The sequence below is a fragment of the Cyprinodon variegatus genome, unplaced genomic scaffold, assembly GCF_000732505.1.
Source record: "Cyprinodon variegatus isolate N-32 unplaced genomic scaffold, C_variegatus-1.0 Scaffold288, whole genome shotgun sequence".
NCBI lineage: Eukaryota > Metazoa > Chordata > Actinopteri > Cyprinodontiformes > Cyprinodontidae > Cyprinodon > Cyprinodon variegatus.
Window position 1 is genome coordinate 66,935 of NW_015150741.1, and position 13,826 is coordinate 80,760.

General features: G+C 37.2%; 2 protein-coding genes across 3 annotated transcripts in view; both read right to left on the bottom strand.

The window, feature by feature from the left end:
• ccdc15 (coiled-coil domain containing 15) overlaps window positions 1-558 on the bottom strand; it is an 11,259-nt gene extending 10,701 nt beyond the window's left edge. For both annotated transcript variants that reach the window (XM_015383595.1, XM_015383596.1), the window contains exon 1: window positions 365-558. In XM_015383595.1, the coding sequence (XP_015239081.1) occupies window positions 365-538 (174 nt within the window). In that variant the 5' untranslated portion in view covers window positions 539-558. The remainder of the gene's footprint in view (window positions 1-364) is intronic.
• Window positions 559-2,086: 1,528 nt separating this feature from the next.
• The window catches only part of psmg1 (proteasome (prosome, macropain) assembly chaperone 1), a 15,432-nt gene continuing 3,692 nt past the window's right edge, over window positions 2,087-13,826 (bottom strand). The window contains exons 2-7 of the mRNA XM_015383593.1: window positions 11,739-11,842; window positions 11,373-11,518; window positions 9,463-9,525; window positions 8,580-8,778; window positions 3,794-3,924; window positions 2,087-2,280 (exon numbers count right to left, since the gene is read on the bottom strand). Coding sequence (XP_015239079.1) covers window positions 2,203-2,280; window positions 3,794-3,924; window positions 8,580-8,778; window positions 9,463-9,525; window positions 11,373-11,518; window positions 11,739-11,842 — 721 coding nt within the window. The 3' untranslated portion in view covers window positions 2,087-2,202. The remainder of the gene's footprint in view (window positions 2,281-3,793; window positions 3,925-8,579; window positions 8,779-9,462; window positions 9,526-11,372; window positions 11,519-11,738; window positions 11,843-13,826) is intronic.

Genomic DNA, 13,826 nt, shown 5'->3' on the forward strand with positions numbered 1-13,826 from the left:
TGAGTCTCACTCCCAATGGGTTCACAGCCCTGGACTCGGTTTAGAGTTTTTCAACAGTTCAACACTCTTAATATAAGTTTATATAAATTATCTAAAGTATTTAAAGAGAAAGGTGGCAGGCAGAATTATGTCTCATTGTTTAAGAACAACCCAGGAAAAAATAAACAAGGGATATCTTCAGCAGGATGGTGAATTTTCAATTAAGTCCAGCTAAACATTTGGGTTAAATTAATAATTTCTTCTTTTTTATATAAAATAAAAAAAATATTTCTTAATGTTGTGGTTACAAACTTTATGGAGTCAGTTACAAGAAGAGACCAGACGCAACGCCTTGGTAACGTTTCCGCCTAAAAGCCAAACTTACAGCCGGGTGCTCTAGGAAATCCTGTCCGTCCTCCACCCAGGCTCCAACCGCCACCACTGCCTGGTTCCTCTCAGCCAGCACCTTACTGGCCTTTAAGGGAACCTGCAGGCTGCTCCTGGTCCCTGGGAATTTCTTCCTGCAGGTTTTCGGAGTTCTAACACGGTTAGCACTCATCGGTAACAGAAAACGCTGCTGTTAAATGCTAAGTTTAACAGCAATTTAACAGTTTCATAAAGAAACTGTTAAATTGGCTAATTCGACACACTTAAATTAAATAAAATTTGTAAAAAAGGAAAATAAATTGAAAAGCATCTGCTGTGCAGAAAAACGGAGCGGAACAGACCGTAGCAACAGTTTGTTTGAATATCGCTCCATCGGTCTGTTTGAAGTTTGTCAAGCGTCTCACTGCTGCCCCCATCTGGACTGGAGGAGACACTGAACATCTGTAATGAGATTTATCTAACAGCCTGTAAAAAAAAAAAAAAAAAAGACGTACAAAAAAATATATATAACGTAAAATATCTAGTCTTCTATTTAAATTGTGTCAACATTTTTAAAATCTATGCAAAATGTTTCCAACCAAAGCATTTTCTGGTTAACCTGAGGCATTCTGAACTGTTATTGATTCATGTACAGGTGAATCTTCGAGCAACTATTTCAACAGGCTCAGGAACTTAAAAAGAGTTATGAACAATTATAGTGATAATTAGAGGTCTGAGTGTCCAGAATAAAGGTTTGCAAATATGTGAAGATTCTGTCATGCAGGTCATAATCAAGCTTGAAAAGGTCAGTTTAAGCAACTGGAGGTTAAGTTTTCTAGATGTTTCGCCTCTCATTCAAGAGGCTTCGGGGTTTTCAAAGATAAAACTGAATCAGAGCTTCAATCTCACATGTAGCAGCCATGTTTGACTATTTACTTTAATAAATGTTAGAAAATCTTGTATTTAAACCTTTATTTTCAACTAGACAATATAAAAAAAGGATTGGCACTTTAATAGTTTTGTCTTTCTCGCCATTTTTTAGATCTTTACCTTTAATAACATTTTTCATTAGCTCTGTAGACTTTTATTTAACTTCATGAACATAAGCTGCAATTACAACACAATAAAGATGTTTCTTATGTCTATTTTTACTATTACATGACCCTCTTACTATTTATACCAATTTATTATAATTGATGTCTTCTGATTGAGCAAATTAATATCTTAAACTGTGTTATTCACTTTGCTTTCTATGGGTTTTTATCCCATGTCTGTAATTATGATGGAAATGTGTTTTGGATTTTTTTGTTTTTGTTTTATTACTTTTTTTTTTGTTTGTTTGTTTTGTTGCAGATGAGATTTTATTTTTTTTATTGAAACAAACCTAAACCACTCAGCCAGCAGGTGGTGCTACATATAAGGAAAAGTGAAAAAAATAAAATAAAATAAAGCATCTGGTTGGATTGTTCAGGAAAATAATTGTTGCCTTGTTTCAGCCCATCCATGATGAGAAAAAAAACAAAACAATACATGTACATGTACATAGCCTGGAAAGACAGGACACATTTATTGCTCTCACAATCTTCACTTCTACTGTTTCTCTAACCTTAACAACTGAAAAAAACTAATGTTGGAATTTTTCCTGTGAAAACCAAGATGCTGACATATTTTTACATGTTTTTATTGATAAATCAAATGATTAAAAATGTAAATATTAAAAACTCAAGGTTCGTCGAAATATGATTGAACAAATAAAACTATTAACAGAAAGATCCTGTTGAAGAAATATCTTTATTTAAAAAAAAAAAGCAACAGTATTTTATCACATGAATGAACTGAGTTACAGAGTGGATTGTCTCAGATATAAAGATTACTTTGAATTTCAGTGCTTCTGATTAACTTGAGCAGGACGTCTGTGCTTGGAGATGAGTCCACCTGGGAAGGGAAATAAAATTCAGAACATTTAAGAAAGCAACAGAAAATCTATATATCTAAGTGAAATGTCAACCACTCTAAATCTTTTGTAATAAAACAAATTCTCTAAGGACTTGAACTAAACTATTGAAGATCTAATAAAATATTCACATTTATAATAAGCTGGTCTTTCTAAATTAGAGTTTATACACATTCTACCTCAAAAATGTTTTAAAAGCAATATATTTTACAGCCTAAAAATGAATAAGACTGTTGACTGGACAGTATACACCAGCAGGGTAAAGTATAAAAAGTAATTACTACAGAAGCTGCATGTTTCAGATAGCTGGCCTTCTTAATGGAAAATTCAGTGGAAGGAAAAAAGCTAAAACAGAAAGGTGCTCAAGCAACAAGAACAAGAACTGCAGTGTTTTTTAATTAGATGCAGGTGGAAAATGGACACAATTAACAGAAAATATCAGAAATGTTTCACTTTGTGCATCAACTGAATTAAAATAAACTTTTGAAAATGTTTGAATTTATTATAATTATTGTGATCTCTGTTTTATAAACTTTCATTAGACCTAGCAGTATTCCACTTTTTCCTACTTTGATTCAACATGTTGTTAAACATGCATAAATAATATACACTTGGACAAGAAGCAGTTAATTTTTTTCAGATTAATCTGCCAGCTTACAGGTGTAGTTGCATCGCCTTGCAGAATTATGTTATAACACTTGGCTATTACTTTTCCTTTCCTCTCCGTTTCAACTGTGCTTCCATCACTCTGTAACCTTTGCCAATTTGGACAATAGTGTGTGAGCATCTGCTGCAGTGAGACTCGTTAAATATTGCATTAGCATGCAAAATGCTAGTCCACAACACAAAGCTTCCTCTCTCCAAACATCCTTTGCAATGTGAATATTTGAAAACACTGATATTGTGATGACGAGCCATAAGGTTAGAATCTTAGCCTGCATGCATTGGTTCCACTCCAGGGTCCTCCTACTGTCAAATGCATGACTGTTAGATTTGTGTGTGCAATTATTAGTCCCCTGTGTCTCAACGTTTCCTTGTGATGGATTGGTGACTGCTCCAGGTTGTACCGTGCCTCTTTCCTAATGAATGCTGGAGATGGGCACCAGCCACCTTATAAGGCAGCTATAGATAATGGATGGATATTTGGCAGCATGTGTTAAATTTAATGCTTTCAGTTGGTTTTCTCTTGGAGGGAATTGTGAAACAAAATCCTATATGAAAAAAAAGCTGAGAGGATTTAAACTTGGAAAACAGAGACGCTGGATTTTGTAAGAAGAAAAAAAAAGAAAAGGAAAATGCTTATGGCACAAGCAGCTCCTCTAATTATAAAACCTAATCCCATCAGCTGTCAGAAGTTTGCAGTTACAGCCAGGGCTGGAGCTCAGCCAGATCACTGGGTTGCTGGACATTTCTGTACATCCTCCATTTTTGACCCTCGCCCCCCCGCCCAGAATAAAAAAAAAAAACTTGGACGACAAGAGAACAGCAGCTCACCTGTATGGACCTGCCAAGCTTGGTTAGCACCGGCTTGAAGCTCTCCACCGTGACGGAGTCAGGACCAGTGACATCACTGTAACACTGGTAAACAACAGCAGCAATCCGATGGACCTGGCAATGGTTCAGGACTGGTGGAACATAACAGAGGAAGAATCAAAACAAGGCTATAAGTGATGGCTGATAGATAACAATGATGAGGCGTAATCCCATCAGCGATGTAGACCTGGTTCCTTACCCTGACGAAACGTCTCTTTGTTTGGATTAAATGTCTTTAAGTGTACTAGTGACATAATGCCCACATCAGGATGCAGGACTGTGCATGCTCACTGAGTGGAGAGGAGCCTAATGGCACCACATTTCATTCAGTTGGCAGAACCATTTGTCCAAAGTGAATGTTTTTTTTTCTCCACATACACACCCCAAGAGCTGTGTGGAGCTTATTGTCTGGCTCAAGGACGCCTCAGCAGACAGAAATAAGAATCAGACCTGTTAGAAATTCTGTTAACAGTCAAAACTAAAGTTGACAAATCAAACATGGCTGATGTTACCTTGTAAATGCTGAGTGTATTCATAACTTTAAAGCTGGTCCTTGATAGAAAGAAAGAACGAAAGACAGAACGAAAGAAAGGACCAACCAAAGAAAAGTGGAACCAGAGAGAGAGGAAATGGAAGAACCAAAGAAAGTTGGAAGCAAAGAACCAAAGAAAGATGGAATTAAAGAGAGAGGAAATGGAAGAACCAAAGAAAGTTGGAAGCAAAGAACCAAAGAAAGATGGAATTAAAGAGAGAGGAAATGGAAGAACCAAAGAAAGGTGGAATTAAAGAGAGGAAATGGAAGAACCAAAGAAAGGTGGAACGAAAGAACCAAAGAAAGATGGAACGAGAGAATGATTGAACAAATGAACCAAAGGAAGAGGTACCTAAGAACCAAAGAAAGACGGAACCAAAGAAAGATAAAACAAAAGAACATAAGGAAGGAACGAACAAAAGAAAGGAAAGTAACTTTACATCTGACTTCTGGTAGACAGACTTCTGCTGTTTTAGAGCATCTATTAGAGACAGAATGAAATAAAGGACCAGTCAAAGAACCAAAGAAAGAAAGAACCAAAGACAGATAAAACAAAAGAACCAAAGAAAGATGGAACCAAAGAGAGATGAAATCGAAGAACCAAAGAAAGATGGAACCAAAGAACCAAAGGAAGATGGAACCTAAGAGAGCCAAAATCGAAGAACCAAAGAAAAATGGAACGAGAGAAAGATTGAACAAATGAACCAAAGGAAGAGGGAACCAAAGTAAGATAAAACAAAAGAATGAAAGGAAGGAACGAACAAAAGAAAGAAAAGTAACTTTACATCTGACTTCTGGTAGACAGACTTCTGCTGTTTTAGAGCATCTATTAGAGACGGACGGCATGCTGTGGAAACAATCATCTGGTCCTGAATGTAAACCAAAACAAAGATGACCTATATAAATCCACAGTGCTGACATTCATTTAACAGCCACTTTTAATACGTCTGGCTGCTTGGTAGTAAAAAAAAAAAAAAAAAAAAAAAAAAGTCTCTTCGGACTGAGGCTGGCCACTAATACACCATAAGTGCTTCCATGATGGGAGACAGCAGGAAAGATGTGTGCTCTCTTGCTCTCTCTCTCTGCAGCTAAGTGGAAAGGCTACAGGAAAAAAAAAAACTTCAATCCTGTGGGTCAGGTTTGCGATCATTTCCCGCTGATAACCACATGTTACTAAGCATCTATTGATTTTTATTCCTTTTTAGGAAAACACTCATTTCAAGTGCGTTCAAGAAAAAAAAAACATCCCAGCACTACTCCCTCCACAATTAATCCTTAAAAGAATCAGGACATCCTTGTCCTTGACACACAAACTAAACTGAACTCAAGGCATAGGAGGATAGGAGATTGAGGCCAAGAAGCTGCCATACCCTACTTTAATGGTACAGTGGATGTAAGAAAAACAAGCAATGTGAAAGTCAGTCTGTCAGAGTTATGAAATTTAGAGAGATAGAACAGATTTACAACTGAATTAAAGCTGAGAATCAACTGAACAGCTGCTCACACAGATGACTGTTAATCCTGCTGGATGCAAAGATAACGGCTAGCAACTCAATGCATGATTTAGGTTGTTTTCTGCCTCATGTGGGAGCTGAATAAGTAACAGCCAAGGTATAGAAACAAAAAACCCAGAGGGATGCGCTGCATGCTGATCAATGTGATGACATTAAAAAAATTAATTTCCGCATTTTAATAAGGATTTTTTTTTTTTTTTACTGCAAATAGAGATTAAGGCACTAAAATAATGTGCTCTTGGTTCTGGTTATTAACTTTACTAATTAGATATGTTTAAAAGCTGCCTAATGAAACGCAGAGAAGGTGGCAACTGGATCATAGCCACATTTATTGATAATGTGATCAATTTTGTAATAAATTATCAGGAGTTATAATAAGTCACAACACACAGCCATGGGGTCTACTCTATAGAAATTTGAATAGCTACTTTAATCAAAAGTTCATAATTAGGTGCTCTTAAGGCTTTTGTTACTTTATGCATCGTCTTTACTTCTTTTTGTAAAGTCAGATGTGATCCTAATGGAAAAATTTAATGAAGAACTGAACACAATTCCTGCTTCTGGCTGGTGGAGTTTCATTATGTCTGCAGCAGCGATCAGCTAAACTCTTTTGGACCAGACAACATGTTTGCTCTAACAAATGATGGTTTACCCAAACCCTCTAATAGGGATGTCCTGATCAAATACTGATATCTGTCCAATATCAGCTAAAAAACTAATATTGAATAACATAAACCGCCAGCCAAAGCCTCAGCTATTGGCCTACTGATGGAAACACTCTGATTCTGTTTAAGTTTATGTAATTTATTGGTTAATAATACAGAGGTCAGTTCTTCCAGTACTATGGATTTTGTCTGTTTTCTTCTTTTAATGTCACTGATTACGCCTTTTCCACCATCTAAGGCTAAAAAACAAGTGATAAAAGTATGTCTGATGATATCTTATCAGGTCAATGGGGTATTGTACCAGAAATGAAAAAGTGGTATTGGGATATCCCTACCTTCTAGCCCTTTATGACACTGGTAATAAAAGAGACCATACTGGCCGCAGGAGCTCTCCGTTGGTCTGTGTAACATGACCTGGTGTCCAGAGGTAGACCCCTGCAGCCGAAACTGAAGCTGCTGAACTTAAAGACTTAAGTTTATAATGTCTCCAAAATGGGAGTCATTGATAGACTGCAGGGGGGCTCATGAAATTTACTCTATTTTTCCATTTATGGCAGTACTTCCAGCAGATTTGTAAAGGGGCATAATAAGCTGCTCCACATGCTGACTTTCAGAATGCCTCATTGTTGATTTCAGAACTATTTCTCTCCAGAGAAATGATTTTCAACATGCTGTTATTCTTTCACATGTCTTTTCAGCCCTGCCCACAAATTTTCTACCAGACAAAAACAAAAACACATTATTTTAACCGAAACCCAGGCCGGCTTGTAACTAAGACCTGTAAAAAATACACAAAAATATGGCACCTGAATGGCACCTTCTCGTTAAGTAAGAGGGAAACAGAAGACTTATGCAACCATATAGTAATGATAGGAAATTTGGTGTTTAATAATTCATACACTCTAAATCTAAGGGCTTATACCAGCATATACAATGAACTGATACCAACATTAATGTGGTGATGGATTGGCATACCATTGAAAGAAAATATATACTTTTCCTATTTTCATACTCCTTGCAGTGTTCTCATGGTCAGCAACTGGAATTTTACTTATGTTTTTTTTTAAATATGTGAGAAATACCTAAGGGGATGGTGTAATTATGTGAAACGGTAAGAAAACAATGCATGGCATGTTACATTAATAAAATGAAACCATTTGAAAAGTGTGGTTTGCACAAGACAGCAGAGAGAAGCATCAGAGGCACACGGTGACTTTGGAGGAGCTGCAAAAATCCAGAAGTGAAGGTGATAAGACCCCTGCTTCGATTCACTTAAATAATATATATATATTTTAATCCCAAACTTAAATTAAATGTTGCAGTAACTCATGGGCAGTTTATGAGTGTGTTGCTGTAGGTGTAGATAGTTATAGTTGATGGCTGACTTCAAGCTTCTCAAACAGAGAAGGAAGCAAAGCTAAAAGGTGGTGTGCCAGTCAAATGAGACCAAGGCTTTGACTGCACTGTGAATTATGTTAAAATATAGAGGTGGCAGCATCATGCTGAGGGGATACTTTCTTAAACTGAGGTGGAGGTTTTTCTTTAGATAGAATACCAGTTCCAAACATTCAACAAGAGGTACAGTGGATTGGTTTAGATCAAAGCATGTTTATGTATTAAAAATAAAGGCCAGCGTTTTACTTTAAAATCTATGTTCAGAGATATTTTTCTGATCGCCAGCGAGGAAAGAAAAAGCTTCATTATGGAACACCTGCTCTACTAATACGTCCTGTGCTTCTCCATTTGTGTAAATAAATATAAAAAAAGCTCTCCACGTCATTTACTGCAGCAAACCTGATACCTAATATGCCTAAAAGAAAAAAAAAGAAAACAACCTAGGAATTCAGGTTGAGAACCAAACTGTTTTACATGCAGATTAAAAACTGTGACTTAGATGGATTGCTCTGCTAAATATGCACAACGGTGTGACAGGTGAAGAAAAAGGCCAGCTGTGCGGCTCCTGTTCCGATTCCCGCTTAGATCTTGTGACATGATGAGTTGAACTCGTACCAACAACAAAAAAAAAACAAACACACCTGCAGCTGGAAGTCCTGTAATGATGTTGGGCTGCTCCAGTGACTGGCAGACAGGCTGATGGCTGAACGCGCTGGAGTGAAGAGACCGCAAGAAGGGAGCAGAGCTGCTGCATAGATAGTCTGCTGTCTTATAATCAGCCACAGTACAATCTGACAGCACAGTCACAGTGAGCTCTCTGGACGGCAGGCAGTCGAACACCTGCGACAGACAAAGACAAAGCAATACTCTGTTGGAGTTCTGATTTTGAACCCACTCATATAATATGTGCAAAAAGTTAAAGAAAGAGCTACGTTTGTGCTTCTTTCCATGTCAGCTTCTAGCCACACCTGCGTCTGGCAGCTGAAGCCGACATTTCTGAGGCCAGCCAATATTTTTCCAATTTGCAGCTGTCAAGTTTTGAAAACACTGCTCCTATTATAGCCTCATCTTCGACCGATCTGCTGACAGGAGTGAAATCCGTCATGATTCTCTGCTGCTGCAACTGGAGGCAGTACATTCAGAAGGCAGGCTGTGTTTTCTGCTTCTAAAAACAGCCCACCAATAATCACCCAGTTAAAAATCACTGAATGGATCTCAGTCCTACAGTTTGACTTAAGCAACAAAATGCTGAACCAATAAATCCCCCCCACAGTTTTTTCTCTCTATGTTATAAGGATAAAATGTCTCCAGATGCTTATGAGCTATTCGAACTTTAACAACCAAAGCTTCATGAATCGTCCTTAACAACATGTTGAATGAATCACATTCTATTTCAGTCCTCATGTTGCCATGTCATTATGACTTCTGAAGGAAAGAAAGAAAAACGCTTTCCTTATGTAGCCTGCAAGGGCCAACTATAAGTCTTTTCAGGGGGATTAAACTACAGAAAAAAAAGAAAAATACCTTTTCTGTCCACTGAAACAGCTGGTCCTCTGCAATGTGGCAGATCGCTTGGCAGATCAAAACCTAAAAAGACACCAAAGCATTTTCTCATCACTCTCCAATCCCACAGGAAGGACAGAGATAAGAAACGGTAGTTTGAAAGTAGTGGTGAGAGGAAATGGTGGCATTCATGAGGAAAATTGTGTGTCTGATGAACTAAAACCAAATATTTCAAGTTTAAGGCTTATAAAACAAGGAGATAGCCCACATAGTAAAACATCTGAAGAAAAATTTAATTAAATTTACTTATAGATGTGTTTTACTGGCTTACAGCAGACAAAGACCAATCTTATTCTTTCTGCCTGAAGCCGATTATTTTCCTTTTCTTTAGAGTTCAGTCGTATGAATCTGGTTTTGGGCAGTTCTGGGATTATTTCACAAGCCAAATGTAATAATCTAAACTGAGCAAACTCTGTATTTCAACAGTCAAAACAGTCATTCATTCAATTAATAGAATAAATGAGAAATTATCGATTATTTTCAGTTTGATCGCTCCATCTCACAATAGAAAAAAATTAAATATAAAAATAAAAAATCCTATTTTTAGAAAACAAGCACCACCTGCTCATATTACTGAGTGCAAAAAGGTGTATGAAGCTATAAAAACGCTGTATAGTTTGACAGAGAGCACAAGAGTTTAAGCAGATAACAGGAAGGCTAAACGGAGTACAGCTAAGTTGTTATCCCTTGGAGCTTTCAACTTTTATCAGTTATGGAACCTTTGAAAATCAAAACAGCGTTTTCTGTCATGCTAGCCAAGCCAATTTCTGATACACAATGCTAAAGCAGTTAGCTTAGTATCAAGTTTAGTTACAAAAGAAATGTATAGCTCATAACTTTATTTTAGCTCCAAATTCAACACTATAATTCATCGTTTAACTCATCACAGTGTTTGTCTGTTTGTAGACTGAACAAAGAGGGCATAATTTTATAGCTATGATGCATTTTTTAATGAACAAAAGAGTTTGCCAAGTCTGAAATGTTGATTACAGGTCAGATCTAATCAAGGAAAATGTGATTGTAACTGATTGGTGCTTCACTGTTTGACTATTGTGCTAGCTTGAAAAAACAACAATGTCACAGAGTTAATTAATCTGCTAAGTTTTAATTAGCAATTTGTTAAAGAAAAAGCTATTTTAAAATTAGAAGGATTAAGAATAATGTCACATAAAAAATGTAAATTATTAACTTGATTTTTTTTTTCCAATAACCATTCAAACTGGCTGTTTGCTGTATCACAACTACATAAAACCCATATTGTTACACAGTATTTTTTAGGCTGATATTTAATAAATCACACTCTATACAGTATATTAATGTCTAGCCTACAGCTTTTCATGTTTTTTTTCCAGTATGTGCAGCCAACTGAAACGGCAGGACAGGTGTGATAAATCCAAGCGTTCCACTGCAGCACGGTGATTTCACACACAGTCTATCAGTGTGTTTATCTTGATTAAATCACAGGTTAGTGAAGGCGCACTAACAGAAGGTAACTGTAGATGCCTCTAGGCCCCACTCACTGCTTCCTCATAACATGTTTTTTCTTTTAAGATGATAATTAATGTAAAAGACTTGAAGTGGATGGACAGATAAAAAGATGGAGCCTACCACAGCTTGGGGAAATTATTCCCTAATAACCGCTGTCAGTGTACTACAGGATTTTAGACTTCCAGACTGCTTTCAGCCCTTTATTCCCATGTGCGTGCATATATATATATATATATATATATATATATATCTATATATAAAAAAAAGACCAAACAGTAAACAAAGGGAAAAAAAGGAGTTGATGTGTTGGCGATGTGTTTCCTGAGGTGTTAATCAACAGCAGATATATTCTGAGGTGCCGTTTTTCTCGCCGTGTCACTCACTGACGGGTCGTCCTTGTGTCTGTAGAAAACACATGCTGACTCCTCGCTGCTCTGCCCAGTTCCAGACCGGCTCCTCTCGTTCCACGCCAGCGCACGTCCGACCGCGTCCCAGTTTGCAGAGGCGAGAACGTACGCTGACAGGAAGCCTGCGAAGACGAATATCCACAGATTTGAAAAACAACAACTCGATTCAGAGTTCAGAGTATTTGTTTTATTTCTTTTTTTACTTTTTCTTCTGATAAATCAACATATTTTGTGTGTTTACACTTTCAAACATCCAGACACTGATTCATAAAGATGTCTTATACTCTTGTCTGTGCGGTTTGATACACATGTCTCTGGGGCCTTTTGACAGATCTCACTTACTGGCAGCATTGTTTCCCACAGCCAGGATGAAGCTGGAACACTGCAGCTTGTTTCCAGCTTTCAACAACTCTGTGATTTCAGGGCTCCAGTGAAGATGAACAGCTCTGATAAAAGGAGAGGTAAGAAAGAAAAGAAGAAGTTGTAATTTTCCACCCCTTAAAGGAAAAACAGAACTAGAACCAATCTACAGTAAGCAACATATCCAGATTAAAAAGCATAAAAGTTCAAACTAATATCCAATCTTCTGCCACAGTTATTCTGACCGATCTGTTATTGTTTTGCAAAAAGCAGCACTGCTAAATTAATCTGAATCATTCAAAGTGCCTCTGCTCAGCCCACTCACAGCAACAGAGAAATGATGGGTAACATAATGGAAAGACGTCACTCAGTGAAGACACTCCAACATTCAAATTATCACTCAAATAACACCTTTAGGAAAACGCTGTAAACAAACACAGCTATGACTCTTGATGGAGGCGGCCATTTCAATTAAAATACTCTGCTTTTTTCTTTTTAATCACAGCCGATAGCTGCTGATCCAAACTTTAACTCTGCTTATTGACGAGCACATTGATTAGCACTATAGTGCCATTTTGGTCTATGGTTCTGCAGAATGCAGAGCGGTTAAATTCATCTAAATAATTAGAAGAGCTTCTCTCTGCCATTTTTTCTAAAATCCAACCTTCCAATCTTGATCTGGACTTTTAACTATGATAATTTGTTTAAACTCTATTCAGTCAAACAGTCAAATGTAAGGCATTAATAATACAGGGAGAAATTAGCTGCATGTTCTTTGATCAAGCATAAATGAAGAGGTTAAAAGATGCTTTCTGTTGCTGTACCAAATATTTTTTTCAATTTGAAGTGATGAATTTAATGAACAGGAATAAAATAATGGAGGTTAAATGATAGGAAGAGGGAAAATTAACAAGGAGATACGTTAAGGAATATGAGCTGAACTATTTTTCGGCTGACCTCAGCATCACTAATCATGTCGTCTCTTCTCTACATTTGGTTTCCAGTTAGACATTCAGCATAAATTGGTACGTCTATATAAATAACAATAAGACTGAAAAAGGAATCTGGGACATATTTTTAGATGAAAATAGTTTCAAACCAACACTATTTTTTTTGAGCTGCACCGATCCAATACCTGGATCAGATTTCGGCTCCAATATTAAGGCCTTAGCTGGATCAGACATCATTGATTTGATATTGGAGATCCATTTCGGCACACTTCACATTAGGGATCCACTTTTTTCACCTCCGATACGATAACGATATTTGAAGCTTAACGTTGGCCGATACCGGTAACAAAGAGTACATGTCAGACTAAATAATACTACTTCAGCAATAGTTTCAAGGTGTTGCTTTTAGGGGTGTAAATCACATCCATCATGGCGATTCGATTCAGTATCGATTTCCTGACCCAACGATTCGATTATTTTCGACAGTCAAGAATACAACACAATACGATTCGATTCGATTAATTCGTTTTTTTTTTTGTTTTGTTTTTTTTTTTTACACCTTACAGGCTAGACAATGTTTCAAATTTGAAATACATCAACGAAAGCTGTAATATCGTTATGGTTTTTTTTTTTTTAAGAAACAACACCAAATAACAGAAGTAGAAAAGTTTTACTCCACCTATTCCTATTAAAACTTATTAAACCTTATTCACTGAAAAATAATGGGTTATAGATTCTGAAAGGCCTTGCATCAAAAAATACTGCACAAAATCAGTGAAATGAGTGCAAAGCAATACCACGTCCCCACCCCCTCCACAGATGCTCCGCTGCTCCTCTCCCAAACTGTAGCTGACCGCAAACAGTACCGCAGACAGGAGGCCAGCTTGTTTTGTTTTTATTACCGATATTGCGGAAAACAACTTATCAAGTTTGACCCGCTAGAAGAGCGAGGTGCACGAGAACGCTGGGACCCTTTTTACACCTGGATCTCTGCTCTTTTTGGACCTCATGTCCCTCGGACTAAACTCGCCCCCACTTCCTCGCCGCCTCGGCCGTATCTAGACCCACAGTGTGTAGCACAGACCCTGCTTCAATATTGAGCATAACTTAAAAATGCCTG